Here is a 10,894-nt window from a genome sequence, read left to right as displayed (position 1 = left end):
GGCAGGCACAGCCGAAGGAGCCACGGGAGAACTTGCAGCTGCCCGGTTGTGCCTGCCTCTTCCCGGCCAATCTGAATCTCTGAAACAGCATCTAAACTCCAAAACAGATTTGGCCGAATTGAAATGGAACAGTGATCCGCAACACCGAAACGAATCACCGTCCTCTGAAACAGCTGAATTCGAAATCAGAATGAGACAGCCATTTTGCACAGCCCTACTACTCACCATGTCCATGACCAATAGTAACAGAATCAGGCCCTTGTCTTTGAAACTAAAAGCCCTAACTGGGACTGTCCTCCCTTATCCCAAACAGCAAAGAATGTTTCAAGATTTGCTTTTAGAAATCTTTTCATAGATAGATTTAAAAATACTGAAATGCCAGAGGCATATGTAAAATATTCATTTAAAACAGGGTTTCTAAAGATGGAATTTCAGCCTGTTCCCCTGCTTGCTGCCACACATTTCCACCACCGCCAAAGCCCAAAAGAAAGCACCAAGTTTTATATACATTTGGCAAGCGCTTGCTCATTGGAACCAAGAGAAGATGTCACCCACCAGAGGTGGTTCAGGGCTACGTTGCCTAGCATATCTCAAATCAGGAGTACTTGATGACAGGAATGTCTTGTCCGCAGGCATATCTATAAACTTTTTGCCATTATGTACTTGAGGTAAAAGCTTGGGAGAACAACCAGAAATGTTAGAGAATGATCCCAGGGTTATCTTTGAAGATGTGCTACTGCTACTGAAAGCTTTGGGAGACTGACTTAAACTGAAATTAAGGGGAGATATGAGAGAGTCCAAAGAAGGTGAACGAGAGCCAGAAGTTAAAGGAGCCGATATGGGTACATTCAAATGAGAACTTTGTGGGGAAAAGCCCAGAGATGCGAGGGGAAGTTGTTCCAGGCTCCGTCCTATTCTCTTTTGTATTTGTGCATGCAAGCGGTCTGTAGGTGTCAGGAACCATGCTGGTGAACCTTCCTTGGAAGAAGTGTGATTCTGATTAAATGCTTGACACTTCATTTTTCTCAACAGGTGCTCTGGGCTGGACTGGCTTAAGTTTAGGTTATCACGCCCCTGTGGGCTGCCTTTTCTTGAGGGAACCAATGCACTTTTAGGCACATGTGAGTGTTTAAGCTTCCATCCCCTGTCCCCGTTACCTTCCTTAAAGTCCTTTTTTACCCCCTGTCGAGGCAAATGTGAATGCATTGCTTTTAAAATATTGGGAGAAGAAACACACTTCGCCTCCAGTTCGGATGTTCTGACTGGACTGCATCCTTGAGAACGGGACCCTTTGAAGGAGAGCACAGAGCCCTTCTTTCTGGATTGTTTTCGAAGCCCAAGCCTATCTTGACAATATGCTGGACCAGCTTCTCTGCCCCTCTGGGTGTACTGCTGGACCTGAGGTGTTGGTTCAGAAATGGTAATAACTGGCAATACTGGTGTTTGCTTAGCAGTAGCTAACTGCCTCAGTTTCTGAGGATATGATGCTTGCAGGTGTTGTGGATTTGGTGTAGCTGAGGGCTGTGACTTGGAAAGATCAGAAGGCGGCTTAATGTTGAACTGTGAAGCTGCATCTCTGCCAGGACTGAAGGATGCCAATTGTCTGGCAACAGAAGAATGATTCTGCTTAGCTGGAAGAACAGGCGGGTTATTAAGAGATCGTTGTTGTACCTGGGAGTAGAATTACAAAATTAAACCATTAAAACAAAGCATTCTAGGACAAACAAACAGCAATAATGCACAGTGCTCCTGCTAGCATGTGACCAGAACACAAGCGTAGGGAAAAGAGAAGAGGAATGGATACGATCCCAAGCGTTCCACTGCCTCTGCATGTGTTACCTCCTTCAAGGCTGTTCAGTTAGGTGGTGCTTAAGCACGCAGATTTTACAAATTCTAAAACAACCAGGAATTGATGCCATTCCTTATTTTTCTATGAAAAAAAGACTGTCAGCAGAGTTTACGTTCCTGAAAACAGAGAACAACAGTCGCTCTACAAGACAAATTGCAATGCATAATCTCTGTAACAGGAGAAAAAAAACCTTCCACTTGCAGCAATCACTGTACACACCTTGTAGCTCCAAGGTCAGCACGTAACTGAAGTCTGAACAGGGCAAAGGAATCCTCTTCAGAGCGACTGACTTGTACTTTGTCAATTGTCATCCAAAAACTAGCACCCTAGTAATAATTATACCACAGAACAGAGCCTCCTGACTCTATTCTTGGCCTGGCAGCAGGAACTGTCATCCGTAACTGAAGCACAAAGATAACTACAGTTGACATTCTTGAATCCTGTTGAGTTTCTATATGGAAACCTCTCTCCATACCCAGACCTCCTGTCAGTGTAATTAATTGCAAGCATCTCCAAACCAGGCCAGTAGAGTGACACAGGGGAAGACAATCTGGCATCTGACCCAGGAAATGTTGTGAAAAAAATATCAAACAGAACTGTGATCTGCCCCTGTTCTTCATGTATAAGGAGCTAACTTGATAATACAAATGAGTAAAGAACTGGTGCCAACAAGTGCATCACACTTTCCTACCTCCTTGGCCCAAGCTGGCTTCTCACTGGCATTTATCCCCTCCTTGTAATGGTACAGTGGCTTCTTCTCTCCTGGTCTCTGTTCTTGTCGCTGTTGTTGCTGCTGCTGTTGCTGTAGGGACACCAGGTAGTCTCGCTCTTGCTGAAGTTGCCGCTGCAGCCTCTCTGCTTGCCGCTGTTCCTCTAACTGCTTGCGCTTATACTCCTACCCAGAACAACAATACAACAGCATGGGTCCACAAAGTCGAATGGCTGAAGCCAAGCCTAGCATGTGACTTTTAATTTTGTCTGTATCTACACAGATAATTAGGGTTGACCTTAAGGTCATCCTCAAGCTCACATCCACCAACCATGTCCAATGTCGACTTCTCAGCTTGACCCCTGGCTGCATCCCAGCCTGCCTCTGGCAGCTCTACTCAACGTCTGGGTATAAAGCAAATCCCAGTGTTCCTTGCCTCCTAGTCCTCCCATTTCTGCAATGCATGCGGGCCTTCAGCTCAGCAAGCCCACTGCTCTCTGGTTCCCACCTTCTGGGCCCTTCATACTCTACGTCCCCTTCCTAATGCTTGTAAAGAGAACAAGCCAAAGTGGAAAGACAAACAGTCCTCGGGCTTATTCCTAGAAGGGCTCCACAAAGGAAGCTCAGATATATCTTAATGCTGCACTCAAGAAATAAAGAAACAAAATGTGGATGTTTTTGGTATAGTTTGTGTGGCCTGGTAAAGCCATGGAAGGGCAGCTCATGTGTCTTAGGCTAGTTCTGGGTGACCTTCCAGTCAACCCTAAATATCAGTGTAGGCACATGTTAAGTTAGAGTCTCTGCATCTGCTTCCGATATTGAAATCGGCTATAGCAACCTGTAGCTTATTAAAAGGCATTGCAAAAAGTAGTTACTTAGGACAAGATTGCAAACTGCTTGTCTGTACTGGTGAGCAGCTGTTCACACAAGCAGCCCAGCCAGAGTTAATCATGACCTATATACATGGCACAGCATTGTGTGACAGAGCAGGCTCTAACCAAACAGGGTAAATTAACTTGGGCAGAGCACTTTGCTAAAATGGCTATGCTGCTTTGGGTACCTGCGGCACCTTGTTTAGAACTAGCATCTATGTTTCAAAACAGCACTACACTGTATTAGGCAGACATACGCTCAGGGCAAGCAGTTGTTACACAGAGGGAATGAACGGTTCAGGCTTCTAAAGAAGTTTGAGAATTTAAGTCCAAATCCAGATTTGCCGTATGCAATGGAGACTTCCTTGCTCACTTCCCCCTCAACCCCATCGAGTTTAAACCTGGCTGAAGGATAACAAAATAGGTGCCAGGTCCTTTAGCTTCAAATCACTCATTTTTAAAGCCACATTTCAAATGGGGGTTTTGCCTTGAGATCTCCTCAGCAGCCTTAACACTCCCCCCCGCCCCAAAAAAGAGAGAGAAGCAGGTTAATGCTTGTATAGAGTTGACCAAACAAAGCTACTCAATAATGTATGAACCTTACTGAGCTTAGAGTTGCAACAATTTCCCCCCAGATTTTTCAGTATGTGTATTTCAGTATTTGAGGGGGAAGGGGTCAACGGGCCAATCCAGATAGGTGTCATGTATCTTCTGTTCATACAAAGCCAATTGGACTTGATGGCACATAGAGCCTCATAAAAGCAGTTTATTGTGGCAACACTGGCACAGCTGAGACAATTAAATTCTCTCTTTGAATCCCCCAGGCTTTTAAAGGTTTAATTAATAAATCATTAATACTTAACAAGAGTATTTAAAAAGGAGGGATTTATAGGAGTTCTTTTTTCCTAAATAAAACCAGGGGAAAGAGAGACAAATAACGAGCTTTGTAGATTGGAAGAAAAACCAAAACAATTGTTATAAATAGAATTCTTACTTGGGGGGAAAAAAGGGCAATTGAGGAAATAGTGAATTTAAAAAGTAATAATGTCTGAAGGGTAAAATAGCATGTAGAGGGCACATAAAATATTCCAGTCAGGAATGAAAAACTAGAAGTCTGCAAATAAAATATTGCCATCAAATTCAACAATGCTAAGCATGTTTGTTAAGTGCAGTTTTACTGCATTCTGGCACGCTGCAAACAACTTGAAAAATTAACTGGCAAGAAACACAGAGGGAGTGAAAAAGGGTCTCCTCTTATAATCAAGACAAATGCATGCCACCATTACAGAACCAGATGGAAGGGAGAAGGCATGCACAGTGAATGCTACTGAATCAGAGGTCACATAACTGATAAAAAACAGAACAGATTTTGGAACATGGCTCCACTTGCATCATGAAACAATGCTCAGCACATTTTTCTTTGCACACCGAAGTGATGGAGAACTGGATGGTTATGAGGTTTATGGGATGAAAGAAATTAAATCCATGTAGCAGTTACCCATGCAGTCAGGCTCTACAGCTCCACATTATCCTGCCCACTCAGAGGATGCAGGCACACACAAACAAACGTATGCAAGCACACTACAGACAGAAAGCAAGTATGCAGGGATGCAGGTCTCCCCATTACCAGAAGTAGAGCTTGCTCCTGCAATAATTGCTGCTGCAGGATCTCTAACTGTCTCTGCTCCTCCTCTAACTGTCGTCTGATGTATTCCTTGGAGGCATGGGAAGCAGGGATCAAAGGGGAAAAGAGAAGAGAAGAAGAAACAGTAATTCTGAAGAGGAAGGAGCTGCTAGATGAAGGGCAGAAATTTCAGGCCTAGCTCAACCAGAGTTTTGGCTGAACAGAACCATAGGCAGTTCATTTAAGCTGTAAGCCCTGAGCATTTCACCTGCCTCCTGGTGAATGAAGTTACACAAAGCTTTACAGTTTACTGTACTTCGACAATCGTTTTTTGGAGGTTTTTGGTTTTGTTGGTTTTTTTTAAAGAATAGGAACAGCTATAATTGAAGGGAAGCATTTTGTTTCGAGTTACTCCAGCATACATGCAGATCAACTTCATTACAACCTATGGAGACAGTCTGGATTTCCAGCGGGGAAAGCGGGTACTGAATTTGGCCCTTAGAGACTTCAGTGATAATTGCTCAATGTGAGCAGAGGAAGAGACATGCTAGTAGTCAGAGCAGAAAAACAAGTAGGAAATTTGTGAATGCTAATGTCATTCACGGTGTGCCTGGACACATGGCATTTACTCCTGTGCCATTTAGATCAGTGTAGTAACTAGGACCCAGAATGAACAAACATTCAAGCAACTCAAGTACCTAAACGCAGTTGGCTGCTATTGCTTGCCTTGCTTTGCAGAGGAATGGGTAAGGCCTGCTTGCCTTCAATAAACAGTCATCATGGGGTAAACTGCAGACACACAACACTTACACAGGTGTAATTTTATCCTGCCTTTTCCGATATTCTTAGATTCAAGTAAGTTACTCAGTGTAGGACTGTGCCATGTGTCTGCTCCTTGTTTATAATACTATAATGGTTTACTATACCACTGCAAAGGTATCATGCATCCAAGAGCAATGACTCTGTGGGCTTTGAGCAAGTCATTTAGGGTGCGTATATACCCAGTTCCCAGTGACTAACCATCTATCTTTGGGCTTCTGAAAAACTGCTTCTTTAAATTCTCTGCGTCTCCCTTACCTATAGAATGGGAATAATACATTTGTACCTTGCAGAGGGGCTGCAAGGCTCAATTAGTTTGGAGATGATACCCATAAGCTCCTGCTCGTGAAACTCTCACTGCAGTCAATTGGAAACTCCAGTGAAATCAATGGGAATTTCACACACAGGGCTCCCATGGGATCTTAAGGCCTGTACAATGGTTTGAGGATACAATGCACTATAATTTCCATATGATGATTGCTTGAATAGCATAAAGTTTAAGGCTATTCTTAATTATATGAATTGTTGCTATGGAACAGCCTTTGGGCTTGGATTGAGTCTCTTTTTTGTGAATGGCTGGGGAGAGAGGGGAGAGGAAGTGGGAGCAAGCACCATATATATCCTATTCTAAAGCTGGTGCTGTTAAATCAGCATCATATATTCTTCAACTCTCTTGACATCACTGTCCCAAGGAGTCAAGAGCTTCCAGTGCTATAAAGAGGAACTACAAGGAGAAGAGAGATTGGTACTGTGGAAGCCTGGGCATGGTAAATGGAGACATTAAACACTTTACATAGGGAGCCCTGGGGTAGGAAACTGTGGGTCAAGAGGCTTCATAATTACCAGCTAACAAATAGATCAACACAGAACGGAATTAATATTGTGAGAAGCAACAAACCAAGATAAGCAATTAAGCAATATGCTCCCTAGTGGTGAAGGTGGTGAAGAATGTGAGTAAAGAACAGCTTTGAATTTAACTTAATGAACTGACACCTGCTCACAAAGTACTAACACATTATCAGAAATCCTCAGTAGATGCAGTTTAAACCTCTCAGTTCAGCATTTGAGGTCAAGGACCAATAGGTACAGTTCCCATAGAGGGTTACCTGCTCATGCTCTGCACGTCGCCTCTCTTCCTCCCGGCGCATCTGCTCCTCATAATGGCGCCTCTGCTCCCTTTCCTGCTGCTTCCTCATCTCCTTCTCTCTTCTCTGTTGCTGTTGGGGCAACAAACACAGATAATCTATTATGATACTTTCATGTAGGAATTCAAAGGAGGCAGGGGGGTACTTAAGTGACTTGCGAGTTGCTAATAGAAGCATTTCTTTCCAGGCTTGTCAGAAGGCTTTTTACATGATACTGGTATAAACAAGTCAGATAACAAAGACTCTGAAATAGGGCATGAACTTCTTCCATTGCTGTACCAGTCCCAGTCCAGAAACCAAGGTGCACTGTTATCCCTTCAGATGAACACAAAACTTCCACTGAATTCGACTGAACTTATGCATTTAATACAGGAGGGGGGAGAGGAGGAAGGGGTCAGGACCTAGACACATGGGTGATATCGATGGCGGTCCTGACCATGAGTCCCCAGACTAAAGCAAAACCACAAGGACAGAACAGAGGAAGTGAAAGGTATAATGCATCTGACCACTGTATTTTTGCTGTCAAACTTAAGTGCAATCACCCTGGTGATTCACAGGCACCCCATAGTATATGGCTGCTTGAACATTGCTCCTATTGCAAGACACGCCATAGAAATACTGAAGCAAAGCAAAAATGGTGAACTGCATGGAAGAAGGTCAGTACTTCGAATGGACATCAGCTTGTTGTTGCATCACAGAGGAGCACATATCTGAGCTCTGAAACCCACCTGGAAGGTCTGGGGGATGTCTCTGGATGAACTTCCTGACTATGTATTGCAGGCAATAGCAGCACAGAGGCTGCTGTTACCTAGACTCATGCTGATCACCATGAGCTAGATAAGGGGCAACTGGTACTGACACATTTCCATCCTCAGTAATATACATAATGCTGCTGCTTCCTCACTGCCAGGGAAATACTTCCATTCTGTCTCAAAGAGAATAAATACCCATGCCACATCTATGTAAAAATGAGTGGAAAAAATGAGCAAGTGGAGACCTGACTCAGCCATAAAACTGGTGTACTGTACAGTTGAACTGGTCTGTTCACTGAGGAGGAAATACTGGCCTATTATTTTTGCTTGATCCAATATGTAGGAAGGGCTGAGCAAAATTCCAGATCATACTTTAAAAATTCTTCTTGGCAAGTTATCTTATTTACTAAGAAAAATAAGACTTTCAGTCAAATCATTTGAAGATCAAACTGCTTTTTATGAGAAGGATTTGTACATTTGCAACCTCTTCCCAGAAATCAATACCTTTTTATAATTACATGCCACTCAGGCCCTACATGCAATGCATATCTAATATTGATCACAGCTAACACTGACATGAGCTCACGATGCACCCTAAGTGCTCCCAGATAGAAGCTAAAAAGTGTAAAAAAAATAATTAGTTAGTAATGGGCTTAGCTGGTTCATCCACCTCCAGATGCAAAGATAATGGGCTGGATTTCAACTTCTGATGTGCCATTCAACGTTTCCCAAACCTTCCCAGCTTATACCACCAGTTACTAAGTTATTTAGTGTCTTTTCACCAGAGTTTGCAGAGATATTTGGATGGAAGAATCTCTACTGCTACCTTAGACAAAGAAAGGGTAGAGAGAGGAGCAGAAATGACAAGTCTCCTGGAAAGCTAATTTATCTCTAACCAGAGACACCAAGTTAAGTGGCTTAGTGGACCCAGCATTGGAAAGGACTCAGGAGACCCAAGTTCTATTCTCAGTTTTGCTGCTAGATGACTCAGGTGGCTTCATCTCCCTGTGCTTCTGTTTCCTCATTTGTAAAACGGGAATAAAGTTACTTCTCTGGTAAAGCACTTTGAGACCTACCGTTGAATAACTCTCTAGAAACAGATTGTATCAACATTACAGAGAAGATTCTGAGGTTTTCTGACCTTGTCTCTTTTGGTCTTCTCCCCTACATACTCATTTTAAAGAGGATTGATTGCTGGTAGTTACCTTTGAGTCATGGGCATTTAATTGTATTGGTTCAAAATAGTAGTACTGAGGCAACAAATACCCATGTGTTTGTGGGGACATCTGCAATGAAATCTCACAAGGCAAAGGAGGAACTTTCAGCTCCTCCTTCATACTAATGGCTGTAGCAAGAGTGTTACACCTCACACAAATAAATTAATTCCTTCAATTATTCAGGGCACCTCTCATAAACTCTGTTGAGAGACAAGTTATTCTCAGGTCCTTGGGGAATAGCTATGTTACTCTTGCATAACACTTTCCTCAGACCAAGGCCACCCCCATGAGAATTGTTCAATACAGCGGAGACTAGATAATTAGCAAACTCAGGTTTCTCAGCCCTTGCAAAGAGGGGGGTTTATAGGGATATATCCAGTTGCATCAAATGGCTGTGCAGGGTGGCTGAGGTGCTTAAGCTGACTAGAAAAGTGGTTCTCTTAAAAGTAAAAATTGTATTTGAATAACTGTGTAGCTCATTATTAACTTGGCAACCTGCAACAAATTAGGCAGGTTTTTAGGAAAGATTGAATACAAATGGCCTGGGTTCTAATGTATCAGCAGCAAGGGAAGTCTTTACCAGCCCGAAAACTTCTTACAGCACCTGATTAAAGCCTGAGATAATGGGAGATCCTCATACCAATATAAAGCAATGATGAGCTCACTCAATTTGAGTGATATGACAAGGCAGTAGGAAGCAATCATAAATCTAAGAAATTGGGTGAGCTTCAGACTCAAGCAGCCTGATTCTGCTCTCCCTTCAGCTAGTTGTATTCCAGTGTAATACTACCATTTTTTTTTCACCTGTATGAGGGGGAAGAGAAAAAAAAAATAAAAAAAAAATCAGACACATGACATCTAGGCTACTTTGGCAAACAAACAACAGGAAGATGATTGGCACTTGGCTGCTCTGTTCAGAACAATGTAAAACTAAAAGGCTAGACAACTCTTCTTCTGCTAGGAGCTTCCTAGGGACATGACCTATAAGAAGGCTATGAATCAGGGGCAGATAATAATAGATAAAGCTGTATGTGATCTGCCTGTTTTATTTGCACATTATGTAAAACGGTCAGTTTCAGAGGCAGTATGAAAAATTGATCAACAGAGGGCAGTAGCATGCAAACATAGGAGAACATGGATCTTGCAGGCCTGTCAACTTCAGGTATTCCAGTCACAACAGACACACAGCTGTAATAAGGAGGCAATGAACCCAAGCTTCCACGATTATGTGCATTGTTTTCATTGGGCAGTTTTGCCACTGCAGATGCAGAGAGACTGAGTGGACTGCAGTGGCTAGAAATCTACAGTAGGGCTCTGAAATGCACTCTATTAAATAAACACTACGAGTGACTTCATAATACAGCTGACTGCTCTTGATACTTAGGAGCTGGTTGATCTGTGGGGCGAAATAATGCATTCTGTCACTTGCAGTGTACTTATGGATTTTTTTTTAATGCATCCTTTATTGCAGCATATGGGAGACTCCTGAGTATTTTCACGTTTTATTCTCTGTAAGTCACTAGTAACCTACACAAATGGACTCTACAAATGTGATTTTTACAACAATGTAAATTTAGTTGCACTATAGATATATATCTTATACTCTTATTTTTAATGCACTTAAGTGTATCGCTTTACATTGTGAGATCTATGCTATTAAACGCACAGAATATTTAACATAGTTGAATTAATGTGTGTGAAAGTCCCTGTTTGAGTGTGTTCACTTGATTACTCAAATATACTTCTGATGAAAGTACTCTACCATTGGAAGCCACTGTCATTACATACATTCACAAACAGACCATAGGTATATATGGTCTGTTGTGCGCGCACACATACACACGTGCGAGCACACACCCCATCTATATGAACAGAACATACCCTTTGACTAACTTGATATATATAAC

General features: G+C 42.5%; 1 protein-coding gene across 7 annotated transcripts in view; it reads right to left on the bottom strand.

The window, feature by feature from the left end:
• The window catches only part of TNIK (TRAF2 and NCK interacting kinase), a 326,733-nt gene that overhangs the window by 64,750 nt on the left and 251,089 nt on the right, over positions 1-10,894 (bottom strand). For 2 of the 7 annotated variants that reach the window (XM_025201757.1, XM_025201758.1), the window contains exons 13-15: positions 6,980-7,090; positions 5,058-5,144; positions 2,541-2,744 (exon numbers count right to left, since the gene is read on the bottom strand). In XM_025201757.1, coding sequence (XP_025057542.1) covers positions 2,541-2,744; positions 5,058-5,144; positions 6,980-7,090 — 402 coding nt within the window. Of the gene's footprint in view, positions 1-555; positions 1,672-2,540; positions 2,745-5,057; positions 5,169-6,979; positions 7,091-10,894 lie in introns of all 7 variants that reach the window. The other 5 variants (XM_006021724.3, XM_025201759.1, XM_025201754.1 and 2 more) reach the window with 4 other exon arrangements.

Source organism: Alligator sinensis, unplaced genomic scaffold, assembly GCF_000455745.1.
Source record: "Alligator sinensis unplaced genomic scaffold, ASM45574v1 scaffold379_1, whole genome shotgun sequence".
Taxonomy (NCBI): domain Eukaryota; kingdom Metazoa; phylum Chordata; order Crocodylia; family Alligatoridae; genus Alligator; species Alligator sinensis.
Note: the sequence above shows the minus strand (reverse complement) of the source record. Positions and strands in the feature narration are given on the sequence as shown.